General features: G+C 45.9%; 1 protein-coding gene across 8 annotated transcripts in view; it reads left to right on the top strand.

Moving 5' to 3' along the window:
• Nucleotides 1–16,999, top strand: part of NFATC2 (nuclear factor of activated T cells 2) — a 180,236-nt gene that overhangs the window by 83,265 nt on the left and 79,972 nt on the right. For all 8 annotated transcript variants that reach the window (XM_033186750.1, XM_033186752.1, XM_033186747.1 and 5 more), the window contains exons 4-5: nt 3,180–3,382; nt 5,011–5,183. In XM_033186750.1, the coding sequence (XP_033042641.1) occupies nt 3,180–3,382; nt 5,011–5,183 (376 nt within the window). The remainder of the gene's footprint in view (nt 1–3,179; nt 3,383–5,010; nt 5,184–16,999) is intronic.

Here is a 16,999-nt window from a genome sequence, read left to right as displayed (position 1 = left end):
TGTACATGCTAAGTGACCAAAGTGGTGTCAACTGGCTCTTAAAATTCCTATAGGTTTAATGATTGGTTCTTGTAATGCCTAAAGAGCTGGTTTTAGCACTGAGTGTATCTAATCTAGTTCAGGAAAACCTGAAGGTTTGAAACCCAAATGTACCAGCGGAAGAGTATTCTAGGCAGAGAAAATGGCTTGTGCAAAGGCCCTGAGGTCAGAAAGACCTTGGTGTGTTCAGGGAACAGGAGGATGGCTGGGGTTGGCAGGAGCCTAGTGGGGTGGTGGAGGAGAAGGCAGAGGCTGGGCTGTAGGAAGGCTCTTAGACTATCACACCGAGTTTGGATTTTATTCTAAGGCCACAGGAAGTCTTTGGAGGGTTGTAGGCAGGGGAGTGTCCGGATCTGATTTGTATTTTTAAAAGATCATTGAGCTGTTCTGTGAAAGACCAGCCAGTGGTAAGCTGAGCAGTCTGTGCTGGTCACTCCAATGAGGGGTGATGGTGGCTCGGGCAGGTGTGCCAACAAGAGAGGGGATGGAAATGGCTGGATTCAGGTGGAGCTGTAGGGACATGATAGATTTTATCTCCAGGTGTTCCCTGCCTGCTTATCTTGAGTACACCCAGCAGGCGATTTCTGTGCTTCTGTCATTAGGAGGAAACAGCTGCACATCATCAGGGCTCACTCTCCATCCTACCTTTCTTCTTGATACCAACTCCTGATAAATCCAGGAGAGGAGATGAGGAAATATATTTGTCTTGGGCTCAAATGCAAAGCAAAACCAACAAAAACAAAATCTCTTCTCAATGCTGCCCTTCTTTTGATTTTAGTCACCGAGCACAGTAGCTGTTCTTCAGATAAGGGGCTTCTGACTTGGATTTCCATCTTGGCCCAAGGCCGCCTCTCAGGTGTGTGTCAGACATTTATGTAAGTGTCTGGCCGGTTATGAAGAAGGTGATCATCTAACACAGTTCCACTCCCAGCCTCTCTCTTTGTATGGCTTTTAGAAGGGGACAGGAGCGTGCCATCTTTTCAGACCAGCATTGTTCAATAGGACTTACTATGATGATGAAAATGTTCTGTGTCTGTGCTGTTTGTGCACTGTGGCTGCCAAGCACTGAAATGTGGCTAGTGTACCTGAAAAACTGAACTTTCAATTTGCTTAATGAATATATCCATGTGGTTAGTGGCTCTTGCATTGGATAGCACAGTTCTAGACCATGTGTAATCATTCATCACCTTGCAACTTTGCCTTTTGGCAGGTGACTGGAGATCCTACTGAAGGATCTCCAGAGAAGAGTGGGCTCTTCGTGAGTTGTCAGTTGTGGTCCCACTCAATTGGTGGAGAAAGGAATAGAGGCACAGAAAGATTAAATGATTTGTCTAGTGTTTCTCTACCCAATGACCAGACAGGAACACATCATCAAACTCTAGATTAATGTCCTTTTGTCTCGTTATTTTATATATATATATATATATATATATTATATATATATATATACACACACACACACATATACACACACACACACACACACATATATATATATACACATACATACATATATATATACTTTTAATATTTCACAGGTTTCTAGGAATCTATTCTTCCTATAACATGGCATATAAAGTCAAAGTCCTCTTTGATCACCTTCTCAATCTTGAGCTCCTCCTCCATTCACAGAGGTGATGATGATGTGGTCAGTTTGCAGCACATCCTTTCACATCTTTTTCTATTATAACTGGATGGATGGAAAACATTCTGCATTTCTTTAAGTTGTGTCATGCTATACATATTTTTCTACACATTGCTTTTGTTTTTCAACAGTGTGTCCTAGATCTTTCTGGGTCGGTTCATAGACTTCTACCTCACTATTTTTTAAAATGCTTCTTAGTGTATCATAGCCTAGGAATGTCCTATTAGTAGTCAGGCTATTGACGTAACTCATTGTTCATTATTCTGTTTGTTTTTGTAAACATTTTTGCCCGTGTCTCCTGCATATATAATGTTTCTCTAGGATGCATACCAAGAGGTGGAATTACTGAGCCAAAGAATGTTTATTTATGTAGTTTTACTAAATCTGTTGCTCTAATACTCTTTAAAATAGTTATACCAGTTTATATTGCTATCATCTGCATAAAAGTGTCTGTTCCTCCGCAATCTCCAAAATACTTGATATTATCAAATATCTACATGTGTGCCAATCTAACTCTAATGGGTGAAAAGTGGTATCTCATGGTTATCTTATTTGCGTTTTTCTGTTTAGAAGTCAAACTGGTCATTTGTTTTTCTCTGAATTTTCTGTTCAAATATCTTACTCATTTTTTTTTTTCTGTTGGATAACCTTATTAATTCATTCATCAAATATGTACTAGAATGCCTACTAGGTGCTAAGCATTATTCTAGGCGCTAGAGATTTTGTGGCAAATTAACTAGACAAACATCCCTGCTCTCAGAGACGTGACAGTTTAGTTCTGGGAGAAAGACTTAGACAAAAGGAATCAAGAAAATATATAGTGTGTTGGACTGGATAAAAAGTAGAGGGAGATAGGGAAAGCCATTGGGATTGGGATTCGATTCTAAATAGATGGCCGGGGAATCTTTTACTTACTCACTATAGGCATTCTTCATACATTGTATGTGCTAATCTTTTATCTGTTATGTGTTGCACATATTTTCTGTCAGTCTTTATCTTTTGACTTAGACTTATGGCATTTTTGTCACACTCTTTTTTAAAGTTACACAGTCAAACTTTGTTCACTGGAATATAGTCATGTAAGAAGTGACAGTTCTTTCTTCTGATCTTCCCAGGGAATCACTATCAAGAGCTCTATGTTTATGCTTTCAGTTGATTTTCAGTTAATTTCAGTTATCCTCATTACTATGCAACACTCCTTCCACCCTCAGTCATCAATTAAGCACAGTTTCTGGCTGTTTCTCCATAAATGCAATTCTGACTAACTATTCTTTCTAGTGGCTGCTTAATATTCAATGTTAGAGGGGATGCCTGTAATTTATCCAAGCGTTACCCTCTGGCTGGACATCAAGGTTGTTTCTAGTTCTCCATTCTTCCAGATGCGGCAGAAATCCCATACTCTCTCTGCTGCCCGTGAGCTCTCTGGTCTTTTTTGTTTATTGGATTAGAGCCACCACACCCCACATCATCATGATTTTGTTTTCTCCCCTACCAGCTCCATGGCTACATGGAAAACAAGCCTCTGGGACTTCAGATCTTCATTGGGACAGCCGATGAGCGAATCCTTAAGCCGCATGCCTTCTACCAGGTGCACCGAATCACGGGGAAAACTGTCACCACCACCAGCTATGAGAAGATTGTGGGCAACACCAAAGTCCTGGAGATCCCCCTGGAGCCCAAAAACAACATGAGGGCAACGTAAGGGCTGGGAGCTGAGGGCGGTGGGTCTTCATGGAGAAGCGAGCAGGGGGCAGGTGCCAGGGATTTGGGAGAGGGAACTCTACGGAACTGATGGAAGCAGCTGTTGATGGCAGTTCTCAGTCTGTGATCCATCAACCCATTGTGATTTCTGTTTTAAATGTTTCTATTTTAAAAGCATAATATGTAGGCCAGGCATGGTGACTCACACCTGTAATCTCAGCACTTTGGGAGGCCGAGGCAGGTGGATCACTTGGGATCAGGAATTTGAGACCAGCCTGGCCAACATGGGGAAACCCCATCTCTATTAAAAATACAAAAATTAGCTGGGTATGGTGGCAGGCGCCTGTAATCCCAGATACTCTGGAGGCTGAGACAGGAGAATTGCTTGAACCTGATGGGGGGAGGTTGCAGTGAGCCAAGTTCACACTACTGCACTCCAGCCTGGGTGACAGAGCAAGACTCTGTCTCAAAAAAAAAAAAAAAAAAAAAGTATAGTATGTCAGCATTTTCATGTGTCTTGGGAGGAAGAATACTCATGAATCTTTGTATTATGTTGCATGGGATCAGGTTAAATTTACTTAAAAAATTAATTTGACCTAGAGAGATCATTAAGTAATGATGCAGAGAGGTCCAAATTCACAAAGCTAATATGCTTGTGGCTAAAGTCTGGGAACCATTGCACACGTTTTGGGGTTTTTTTTTGTTTTGTTTTTTTGAGATGGAGTCTTGCTCTGTCGCCCGGACTGGAGTGCAGTGGCCAGATCTCAGCTCACTGCAAGCTCCGCCTCCCGGGTTTAGGCCATTCTCCTGCCTCAGCCTCCCAAGTACCTGGGACCACAGGCGCCCGCCACCTCGCCCGGCTAGTTTTTTGTATTTTTAGTAGAGACAGGGTTTCACTGTGCTAGCCAGGATGGTCTCAATCTCCTGACCTCGTGATCCGCCCATCTCGGCCTCCCAAAGTGCTGGGATTACAGGCTTGAGCCACCGCGCCCGGCCAGGTTTTGGGGTTTTAAAAAAACCCTTTGGATGGGAAAATAAATTCAAATTTACAGAAATACTACAAGAAGTATACAAAGAACTCCTGGAATCCTGCCCGCTCGGCTTTCCCAGGCATTAACATGCTTCACCTGTGCTCCAGCACGTTCATTCCCACCTCTCCATTTTTTCCTGAACTATTTGAGAGGTAGTTGCAGACTTTACGCTCTTTTACTTTTAAATACTTCAGGGTGCATTTCCTAAGAACTAGGATGTTCTCATACACAATGACAGTACATTTATTCAAGAGATTTCATGTTGATTCACTACTCTTATCTATTGAATGGTCCACAATCAGTATTCCCCAGTTACATAGAGTTTTTCAGGTATTTTTGAGAGTAGAAGAGTTGCCATGAAAAATCACCCTAGAGAAGTAATTTTCACTGGGGAATTTCTCCAATTGCTTTGTTAAGTTTGTTTTCACCCCCATCTTGGTATACATTCCTGGCTGAAATGCTTATGTGGGTGTATTGCAGTTTTCCCCAGTGGCTGGCTGTGAAATTATTTTGGCTGCCTAAGGCAGTTTTGGGGGTGATCTTTCCTGCTCCTGAAGATAGTTGGTGACAATGGGGTTCTTAACATTCTGGCAGCATCGACTGTGCGGGGATCTTGAAGCTTAGAAACGCCGACATTGAGCTGCGGAAAGGTGAGACGGACATTGGAAGAAAGAATACGCGGGTGAGGCTGGTTTTCCGAGTTCACATCCCAGAGTCCAGTGGCAGAATCGTCTCTTTACAGACTGCATCTAATCCCATCGAGTGCTGTAAGTTGGACCCTGGGGCCCGGTCTTTCTTTGGAAAGCGTAGGGCACATGGGCTTCCCCTGGGAGCAGTGTATTCTGGGTGAGGTACCTGGGGTGGCCTGTGGGAATGTGTGGGATCCACAGGGTTACGCTGACCCAAGGTGACCAGAGGGGCCAGAGACGGAGCACATTGTAGTGTTCTCTTGCTGCTTCTATTGAGTTCTGTATGGTTTCGTGGCCTCACGGGAAATTTAAAAATAATAGGGCCAATAAGTAGCTTAAAGCTTCGTTCGGAAGACTTTGAGATACGTAAATATCGTTCTGGTCTTAAAGGATAGATGCATTTGGAGTGAGTTTGCTGTGCGTGGTTCCCTTTTTTCTTTTCCTTCTTTATTGTTTAAATAACAATAACAAACCACAGCAGCTCTCACTCACTGAGCTTCGACTCTGCCGCTCACAGTGTTAAGTGCTCAGCATGAATATTCACAGTAATCCCTGGCACTAGCTGGTGTCGGTGTGCCCATTTTACAGATGAGGAGGTAGAGTCACAAGAGGGTAAGTTGTGCACACAACCAAAGAGTGGCAGGGTTGGGACTGGAACCGGGGCTTTTGCATGCAGGAGCCATGCCCTGTCCCCCATCCATAGCCCATCTCTGCGTGTTGACTGAGCTCTATTTTGTATCCTGCACTATCCCAGGGGTTGGGGATCCACAGATGAGCAGGCCACTTTCTCTGGCCTTAATGAGCTTACAGTCTGGAGAGGATAAGGACACCCAGACAGATGGTTGTGTCATTACAGAAGATTTTCAGAATCCAATATGAAGTGACCAGGATCTGCCATTTGGAAGGACACCGAGCAGAAACCTGGCACATTTCTATCAGGTTTCAAAAGAAGAAGTAGCTTTGAGCTCATTCTTACATACTTTGTACCTAAGTTTAAAGTCTACCTGTATGTTAACACAGTTTTGTAGTTAATCTTTGCAATTAGATGTGACAACACTTATCATCTGTTTGAAAGTTTAGGAGTTACTTTAAAAAGTATAAAGAAGAGGCCAGGTGCGGTGGCTCACACCTGTAATCCCAGCACTTTGGGTGGATCACTTGAGGTCAGGAGCTCGAGACCAGCCTGGCCAACATGGTGAAACCCCATCTCTACTAAAAATACAAAATTAGCCGGGCATGGTGGTGCGCACCTGTAATTCCAACGACTTGGGAGGCTGAGGCAGGAGAATCGCTTGAATCCAGGAGGTGGAGGTTGTGGTGAGCTGAGATTGCATCACTGCACTCCAGCCTGGGTGACAGAGTGAGACGCTGTCTCAAGAGAGAAAAGAAAAAAGCGTAAAGAAGAAAAAAATAGGCATTGTTCCAGAAACAAAACCTGTTTTTATTATTTTAAAGTCTCTTTCTTATAACAACATTTTGTTTTATGCTCTGATAAACATGTTCCATATTAAATTATGGTTCAGGGTTTTTTTTTTTCCTTTTTGCTGGACATTTTACCATAACTAGGTGTCACAAAATTAACTTCCTACAGAGGCCAGGGAGGTTGTGAAAATGAAAGGGTAGGCTGGGTGGCATACATCAGGGAATAGTGGAGATTGGGGACATTCCCCACCTAAATGCGCTGTTGCTACTCAACTGCAGCCAGTATTTCCACATGGGAATATAGACTCAATGTGGTCAAATGTTTTGGTTATTTTATGTTATTGAGAAGGAGTCTCGCTCTCTCGTCCAGGTCAGACTGCCGTGGCGTGATCTCGGCTCACTGCAACTTTTACCTTCCGGGTTCAAGTGATTCTCCTGCCTCACCCCAGCCCTCTGAGTAACTGAGATGACAGGCACCTGCTACCATGCCTGGCTAATTTTTTGTATTTTTTAGTAGAGATGGGGTTTCACCATGTTGGCCAGGCTGGTCTCGAACTCCTGACCTCAGATTATCCACCCACCTCAGCCTCCCAAAGTGCTGGGATTACAGGCGTGAGCCACCATGCCTGGACTATTTTATTTTACTTTAAGTTCTCAGGTATGTGTGTAGGATGTACAGGCTTGTTACATAGGTAAACATGTGCCATGGTGCTGCGTGTATCAACTGGCGCTGGAAATCATCTGGTTTTTAAAAATAAACCAAAAAAATCCTGATTTTAAAAAATGGTAAAAAATCAAAATGCTCTGTGGTCAGAAAATATCTGCAGATAGCTTCTGTTAATCGGAGGAAGTCTGAAGACTAACATGCAAAGGGAAAGTGTATTTTCTGCAGAAGAGTTTGGGAAAGACTAGCCCTCATAGTGAAAAGTCAGGAAGGAGAGAGGATAGGCCCTTCTTTGGGAGAGCAGCCAGAACTTGGTCTTGGTTGGTCTTTGGAAATGAATGAAGAGTCACTCTAATTTCTTTCAGCCTTTCGAGTCAGGACGTGGCTCAGTCTGAATTGGTGGTGAGCTTGTATTCTGATCTTAGAAGAGAAAGACCCAATAGTAGATAACAAGGGAAAACATGTTGAAAACCCCATTACTAGAAATATTGGAATTCCCCTACTCAGCTTAGTAGACCCCACTCCTGTCCATCAAATGCTGGTCATGATGGCTGCCCCACCAAAGTCTTGGTTTTGAACCTCTCAAGATGTTTTTGGAAGGAAACTTGCAGTGATCTGGGGGACTCTGAGCAGATAAGGTCTCCCCTTTCTGGCAAATGACTCACTTTCCAGGATGGGACTGGGGTTTGTAGCAAGGTGGGGACAGTAGCCCCTGATCCTCCCCCTCTTTGGGTTTCTCAAGGCAACTTATCTTATGTCGATCTAAGACTTTGAGGATCATCACTTAACCACATGTACCTCCAGCAACATCTTCAGGGTGTTAGAAAGCTATTTGAACATTGAAAATTGTTTTCTTTTCTTTTTAAAAAGGCATTTGCCTGATTCACCTGCCTTCTTTTGACAGAGAAGGAAACTGAGACTTCTTGGTAAGGTGATTCACCTGTTTTTACTTGGTGGGTAGGAAAGCCAGTCTCCAACTTTCTGGTTCTATGAAATCTCTTCTTCTTTTGGTTCCCATAACCCACCCTCTCTTGCAATACCAAGCTGATCTACCAGCTGACCACTCTAATTCTCACTAATAATTTTCTGTCATTTTAATTTACTTCTTTGTTCTGTTTCCTTAGACCAGTGCCTAGTAGGTCCATAAATATTTATTGACTGCTTACTGTGTAATCCATAGGGAGGTAGTCAGTAAATACATACTAGCAATTAGTCAGTAACATGGGCTGGCAGAGTATTGTAAAATAAATTGTTACTAATGACAGTATACCCTTAGACAGTGTATACTGACTAAGTGAGAGTCTCCAATGACAGGGAGAGTGAGTTGGTGAGCAGAACACTTTGTGGGCTGGTACTTATTTGCAAGGCTAACTTATTTACTTTGGAGATGCCTTTTATGTACCGTTTTAGGGATCAAGGGTAAGTTCTCAGATGCTAGCAGAAACAACATGAGCAAACTACCAGAGACTGCTCTTTGAAAGGTGGAGTGATTTGCTAGAAGTGCAGGTGCCTTATGTTTATTTGCATGCCAGCTGGCCAGAACTGCAATCTCACTTTTGCACACACTGGCACCCTCATGTTTGCAGTCTTCTATTTCCACTAGGGCTTTAGCATTGCCGAGGAGATCCTTCCAACTTCCCCCACTGCTCCTTTCCTTATTCTTGGGAAGACTGACCTGACCCTTCTCCAGTCTTCCAACCTCTCAATGCTGCCCCGACCCCTTCCCACTCCATGTAGATAACCGCACCTCCCATTTCTCTGGAGTATGGAAGAGGTCAGAGGGATCACCCCCGTCTTCCCCAACAATGAGCCTATCCATGATAGACAGCAGCTACTGGGGCCTGCCCTCTCTTCTCCAGTTGGCACAGAGCAGTTCCCCTCTCCTCCTGCTCAGCCTCATTCCCCGCCTCAGCCCAGCCTTCTTGGTGTTGTCAGCTTCAACTCCAGTTTCCCTGCAGGGGTAGAGCTGGCTCCTGCTTCCCTCTTATGTTAGTTTCCTAGGCTGTCATAACCAATTACTGCAAACCAGGTGGCTTGAAACAACAGAAATGTATTTTCTCACTGTTTTGGAGGCCAGAAGTCTGAAATCAAGGTGTTGGCAGGGTTGGTTCCCGCTGGAGACTCAGGGGAGAAACTGCCGGTGCCATCCCCACCAGCTTTTGGTGCCTGCTGGTCTCCCTGGCCTTCCTTGGCTTGTGGCTGCATTGCTCCAGTCTCTGCCTCTGTCTGCACACGGGCCTTTTCTGGGTCTCTGTGTGTCTTTTTCTGTTGCTTACGAGGATGCACTTATTTGGTTTCTACCTAATCCAGGGTGATCTCATCTCCATTCTTACCTGAATTATATCTGCAAAGACCCTGGTTCCAAATAAGGTACATTCTGAGCTTGTGGATGGATGGTTTGCAGGGAGGAGGAGTCGGGTAGGGGGGTACTATGTAACCCATTACATTTCCTCAACTGCATTTCTTGGCTTCCCTTCCTGTCTGCTCCTCAGTTCCCAAATGCATTGGGATCTTTCCCTGACTTTTTGGCTTTTGCACACTGTCACCTCCACCCAGAACATAGGTTCTCAAGCTTGGCTGTATGCTAGAATTACTCGGGAGTTGTATTTAAAAAATACTGATGCCTGGCCAGGCTCAGTGGCTCACGTCTGTAATCTCAGCGCTTTGGGAGGCTGAAGCTAGAGGACTGCTTGAGCTCAGGAGTTGGAGACCAGCCTGACCAATATGGTGAAAACCCATCTCTACAAAAACAATTAGCCAGGTGTGCTGGTGCATGCCTGTAGTCCCAGCTACTTGGAGGCCTGAGGTGGGAGGATTGCTTGGACCCAGGAGGTTGAAGCTGCAGTGAGCCAAGATTGCACCACTACTCTCCAGCTTGGGTGACAAAGTTAGATGCTGTTTCAGAAAAGAAAAAAAAAAAAAAAAAAAATACTGATGCCCTGGTCCCACCCCGGAGACTCTGATTTGGTTGTCAGGATGTGGCCTGGCCATGGGGGCTTTCAGAGATCCCCCAGTGATTCTGATGTGGGGCAGACTTTGAGGTGCTTATCTGGAGCCCACCCCTCCCTATCCTCCAGTGGCTTGGCTAACCCTTCCTCCTCCAAGGCCTCTGTTTAGACGGCTCCTCAGGGAGGAAGCATTCCCTGACCCCACATGGTACGGGGTCCCCCACTTTGTGCTCTGACAGCCCCATTTACTTGTCAGTCTCTGTCCTATAAAGACTGAACCAGGCAATATTTACCAGGGCTTGGCACATAGTGACTGTCTCCAGACTGTATTTGCACACTGCCCAGTGGGGGAAAAAAGGCTGCAATGAGATAGGAGACGTCCACAGGCACACACCTGGTCCTGAGATAACTTAACAGAACCTCTCCAGCCATGTTTCCAGGCAGTTCTGCCCAAGCCACCACGGCTTTCTCCCTGCCCAGCAGATGGGCCTGTCTGCTCAGTGTATTTCAGAAAACATGTAAAGCAATTTCACACAAAGCCCTGCCAGCTCAGGGCACAGAATGTAAATTCACTTTGCTCATTTTGCAGGGCTTGGGAGTGGGTATGGGGTGTGGGTTAGAAAATGGATTTTCTCACATGTTCTTTTCCCTCTCTGCCTCTCTTTGTGACATATATATTTTTTATGGAGGTATAATTAAAGTAGATTGCACAGATTGTAAGTGTTCAGTGAGTTTTGACAATCACATATACCCACGTAACCACCACTCAAGACAGCGCTTTCTTCACTCCTGAACGTTCCCATGTCCCTTCAGCCAAGGCCTCCTCCTCAAGCCCACACACGGAGGCAGCCGCTGTTCTGATTTCTATCATGGTTGATTAATCTTCCCTGTTCTAGAACTTTATAGAATGGAATTAATACAGTGTGTACCCTTCTGGGTCTGGCTGTTTTTGCTCAGCATGTTATTTTTGAGATCTGTCACTGCTGTGGAGTGCAGTACTGCATTCAGTAGTACATTCCTATTTATTGCTGAGCACTATTCAATTGCATGAATATAACAATTGTTTATTTACCATTGATAGACATTCGGTCTGTTCCCAGGGCTTGGGTTTATGGATAAGGCTACTATGAACATTCCTATTCAAGTCCTTTTGTGAGCAAATGCTTTCGTTTCTCTTGGGTAAATGACCTAGGAATGGACTTGGATGTGTATGTTTTTATTTATGTATTTTCGACATCATATTCCACTCTGAACAAGGATGTATGAGAGTTCTAGTTGCTTCACATCCTCACCAATATTTGGTATTGTCAGTCTTTTAAATTTTAACCCTTCTAATGAGTGTGAAATGGGATCTCAATGTAGTTTTAATGTGCATTTCCCTAATGACTACTGATTCAGATGCTTGTTGGCTATCTATGTATCTTCTATTTTTTTATTTTTTATTTTTTTGAGATGGAATCTCACTCTTGTCCCCCAGGCTGGAGTGCAATGGCGTGATCTCAGCTCACTGCAACCTCTGCCTCCCAGCTTCAAGTGATTCTTCTGCCTCAGCCTCTGGAGTAGCTGGGATTACAGTCGCCCACCACCATGCCCAGCTAATTTTTGTATTTTTAGTAGAGATGGGGTTTTACCATGTTGGCCAGGCTGGTCTCGAACTCCTAACCTCAGGTCATCCACCTGCCTCCACCTCCCAAAGTATTGGGATTACAGGTGTGAGCCACTGTGCCCGGCCTATGTATGTTCTTTGGTAAAGTGTCTGTTCAAATATTTGCCCATTTTTAACTGCGTTATTCATATTTTTATTGTTAGTATGCATCAGTTCTTTATATATTCTGGACATAAGTCCTTTGTCAGATTTGTGTATATTTTTCCCATGGCTGTGGCTTACCTGTTTATTTTCAGGTAGTGTCTTGTGTCTTTTTTTTTTTTTTTTTTTTTGAGACAAAGTCTCACTCTCGTGGCCCAGGCTGGAGTGCAATGGCGCAACCTCAGCTCATTGCAACCTCCACCTCCCTGGTTGAAGTGATTCTCCTGCCTCAGCCTCTGGAGTAGCTGGGATTACAGGCACCTGCCACCATGCCCAGATAATTTTTGTATTTTTAGTAGAGATGGGGTTTCACCATGTTGGCCAGGCCAGTCTTGAACTCCTGACCTCAGGCAATCTGCCCACCTCGGCCTCCCAAAGTGCTGAGATTACAGGCGGGAGCCACCACACCTGGTCCAGGTAGTGTCTTTTCATGAACATTCATATTTTATTTTGATGAAGCCAAATTTATCATTTTCTTTTCGTCTGGGAGTAGTGCTTTTTGCATTCCTCCAGGAAATTTCTGCCTATCTGAAGGCAGCAAAGACATTCTGTTACATTTTCTTCTGCAAGCTTTTCGGTTCTGGTTTCATGTTTGGGGCTCTGATCCGTGCAGGTTGGTTTTTGTGTATGGTGTGGGGTAGGGTCCAGCTCCATTGTTTTCCCTATGGAAATTCAGCTGTTTCTTGTGCTTTTTTTTTTTTCTGAAAGCAAAAATTAGAAAACCTACGACCCCACTGCTCCCTGCACGCCTTCCATTTTATCCCTTACTTTACCCTCCTGGGTCTAGTTGGGAGTTGGGTGCTAGTGCAGCATTTCTTCAGGAAACCTTTAGAATTAGGGAGGCCCGGGCCAGGTGTGGTGGCTCATGCCTGGAATCTCAGCACCTTGGGAGGCTGAAGTGGGCAGATCACTTGAAGTCAGGAATTCGAGACTAGCCTGGCCAACATGGTGAAACCCCGTCTCTACTAAAAATACAAAAGTTAGCCAGGTGTGGTGGTGCATGCCTGTAATCCCAGCTACTCGGGAGGCTGAGGCATGAGAATCACTTGAACCTGGGAGGCGGAGGTTGTAGTGAGCCAAGATCACACCACTACACTCCAGCCTGGGCCGCAGAGTGAGAGTCCATCTCAAAACAAACAAAAGAATTAGGGAGGCCCAAATGGCATGTTGACTGTGCTTTACTTTGTGCATCTTATCTTGTTCAGCTTATTTTGTTCAGCTGCTCCTGCTGGAAGCTGAAATGACTCACGTCATTATCGTGGACTTCCCAATACTTATTCTTTCAATTAAAAATACATTTGGCATGTGGTATATACTGTTCTGGGCACTAGGGATACAGCACTGGACAAAACAAAGTCCCTGCCCTCACAAAGGTTACATTCTAGTGGGGAAGGCAGACAGTAAACAAGCAAAGACAGCACTTGAGAGCCTAGCGCCATGACGAAAGTAACACGGGCCACGGGTTGGTGGCTTGGTGCGGGAACAGCAACATCACCATGTTGACTAGGCTGGTTAAAAGTGTGTGTGTCATGCCGATCAGGGAAGATCCCTGTGAGGATGCAGCTTGTTCACCCAGACCTGAGTGATTGGTCCACGGGGAGGTATAGCCAGTACAAAGGCCCTGAGGCAGGGATAAGCTCGAGGTCTCCAGGGAGGAGGAAGGTACCCCAGGAGACTGTGTGGAGTGCTATAGGTGGGGCAAGGGGTCAGAGGTGAGGTCTGAGCCCAAGGTGGGGAATTTGGATTTTATTCTAACTAAGATGGGAAGCCGTGGGTTCCAAGTAGGGGGTTGACATTATGTGTTTTCTATATACATAGTTTTTTGAGATAGAGTCTCACTCTGTCACCCAGGTTGGAGTGCAGTGGCATGATCTTGGCTCACTGCAACCTCCGTCTCCCGGGTTCAAGCGATTCTCTTCCCTCAACCTCCTGAGTAGCTGGGACTACAAGAGCCCGTTACCATGTCTGGCTAATTTTTTTATTTAATAGAGACAGGGTTTCACCATGTTGGCCAGGCTGGTCTCGAACTCCTGACCTCAGGTGATCTGCCTGCCTCAGCCGCCCAAAGTGCTGGGATTATAGGCCTGAGCTGCCACGCCCAGCTGTGATTTCTATTTTAATATTCATTTAGCACACAGCCTAGCACATAGTAGGTGCTAATCAATACTTGAAGGCAGAATGAAGGAAGAAAGAAGATGAGAGGCACAGGACAGGGAAGAGGTGTAGAGAAATGAGCAGTTATTAATCACCTACTGTGTGTCAAGCACCTTCTGTATTGTGGCTGAATCAGTATGAGAAGAGGCTGGAAAAACTGTAGCATGGAGAACTGAACTTGCCCGTGGCCATCCAGCTAGTGAGGGGCAAGCCAGTGGTGACATTGCATCCCACTGAGCCTCGGGGCATCGAGGCTGAGCTACATATTGAGTGATAGATTAATTTGGGCCAGAAACCCAAAGGGTGGTATCATCTCATTAGAAATCAGAGACCAGCTCAGGGGCCTCCAGGGGGCTGTGGGCACCTGTCCACCCCACTCCCCGACCCCAGCCCCCCAACCCCCCGCCCCACCCCACCCTCCGCCTCTAGATTGTCTCCCTCAAGATCCTATAGTGGTAAATCTTGGATGAAACTGGAGCATTGGACAGAGAGCAGGTTGGCCAGGCCTTTGTCAGCCTCTGCTCTCCAAGACAAATGACCAGGAAGCCCTATTTCAGAAGCACCAGAAAGTCGCATGATGGGGAGAAACAGTTTAGAGTGGTGGTTAGGAGTGTGGGCTCTGGAGCAGGTAGCTTGGGTTCAAATCCTGCCTCTGCCACTTACTGGCTGCTTAGTCCTGGCAAGGTTACTTAAACACTCTATGCCTCACTTTCCCTATCTGTAAAATGGGAAGAATAATAGTACCTTCCTTGCGGTGGTGGTTCAATGCGAGTGTGTCTCACACAGGAAGTGCCACACGTGATCCCACAGTGTAACTCAAGTGCCTCCTCTGTGGTGGCCCAGTGTGGATGGATCTCCTTGTCTTGCCTGCAGCCCTCACGTAGTTCTGTAAAGCAGGCTTTACGTACCTCTGGCTGTCACCCTGTCACTGCAGGAGTCTGAAACCCAGGAAGCAGTAGGCTGGTGTGAGAGTCGAGCAAACATTCATTGTTTCAGGTGAGCAGACAGCCTGTAACACACCCTGCTGCTGGGAAGGAGCCCCGATAGTTATCTGGCCCAGTGGGGTGGGCCGGCTGATGAGTGAGTGGGGGAAAGTTGTTTTTTTTGGAGAGCCCAGGATTGGGGTGGCTTCTGTGCTGATTGAAATAGTTACCTGCCCAGCCCTTTACTGGGCTAGTTATGAAGGAGCTGGGAAGACAGAGGGCCCTTCTGAACACCTACGGTGTGCCCACAAATGCACTGAGGTTAACTCATTTCCATCCTCATCATAACCTCAGAAGGCCCATCTTAAATGCTTGCTCAATTCATTTGTTCAGAAGCATTTGATTACATGCCAGTGATGGAGGCACCGAAAAGCACCCTTGCAGGGTGTGGGCGCCTACAGGCTGAGGCTCCGAAGGATGAGTGACTTGCTACAGTCCCACGGCTGGCAAGGCAGGGGCAGAGCTGGGGTTAAAGCTGTGCTGTTTTCTCTGTCCAGGCTGCCTGGGTTCCTCAGTGATCCAGAGCTCATCAGGTTAGGGGCTGGTGAGCTCTGGATCACTGAGACTATTCCCGCTGGGTCTGGGAATATTCTGAAGAGGGTGCCTGTTAGTACATTGGAATGGTAGAGTAATGATCCGATCGGAGGAGAGACAGCAGCGCCTACTCTCCCTGATGTGCTGCAGAGTGGATGAGATAGGAAAGTCTCACAGGAGGGGCCCTACTGCTGCATTTCTCCATATGAGAAAGCTGAAGCCGAGGCCTCCCCACCGAGGCCCACGGCTAGAACTTCATCACTCACTGTGTGTCCCATGCATTTGCACACATCATACCCCACTCCCTTGCCGTGGACCTCAGTGGTTCCCTCAAAGAGGTGAGCCCCACACTAAGGGAGATTTTGGTTCCTCTCCACTCTCCCACTTCCCAGGGAAGACCCACGGAACAGCCAGAGTGGAGGCTGAGGGGCCTGTCTGCTGGCCCTGTTCCCAGCCTCTCCCGGGAGATGCCTGAGTCAGCAGCACATTCTGGGCCAAGCCAGGCCCAGCCAGACCAGGCTCACGGCCAAGGATGGGGCCTGATATAGAGACAAGAAGGGCTTACAGCAGCTGGAGCGCCGAGGCCAGGGTTGCTCAGTGCTCGGGCCAGAACGACGACCAGTGGGAGGAACTTTCTTGCCTGGACTGGCTGGTGCCTTTCCCACGAAGTCCCCCATTTCACTGCAGAGGGACCCGTGGGGTAGTGGAATCCCACAGTGTAGGTCCAAATTCTGCCTCTCCATTCGCTGTGAGCTCCCAAGCTTATTCCTTCTCTGGGAGGATCAATATCTTCTACTCTAAAATGGGAGTGATTCCTGCTTTGTGGTCTCATGAAGTTTAGCAATAAAAATAAACACAACTAACGTTCACTGAGTCCTGATGAGATGCCATGCAGTCCCATGGATTAGCTCATTTAATCTGCAGGCAGCCCAGCGAGGTTAGTGCTGTGATATTCCCATTTTATAGATGAAAAACAGAGGCAAAGAAATTAAGTGTCTTGCTCAAAGTCCCAACATTAGAATGTTACTTTTATCTGTGAACCCTAAAGTGCTTCACGGTGTGGGTGTTTTAGAATATTTTTTAAAATGTGTATATGATGTGCCTGCAATCTGTAGTCTTTATAGCATTTGTAATTGTCTGCTGTTACTTATTTTTATTTTTTTCAGATAGTCTCTTTCTGTCACCTAGGCTGGAGTGCAGTGGCGCAATCTCAACTCACTGCAGCCTCTGCCTCCCAGGTTCAAGCAGTTCTCCTACCTCAGCCTCCCGAGTGACTGGGATTACAGGTGCATGCCACCATGCCCAGCTATTTTTTTTTGTATTATTAGTAGAGATGGGGTTTCATCATGTTGGCCAGGCTGGTCTCAAACTCCTGACCTCAG

The sequence above is a fragment of the Trachypithecus francoisi genome, unplaced genomic scaffold (assembly GCF_009764315.1).
Source record: "Trachypithecus francoisi isolate TF-2019V2 unplaced genomic scaffold, Tfra_2.0 Lachesis_group21, whole genome shotgun sequence".
Classification (NCBI taxonomy): Eukaryota; Metazoa; Chordata; class Mammalia; order Primates; family Cercopithecidae; genus Trachypithecus; species Trachypithecus francoisi.
This window is presented reverse-complemented; position numbering and strand designations above follow the sequence as displayed.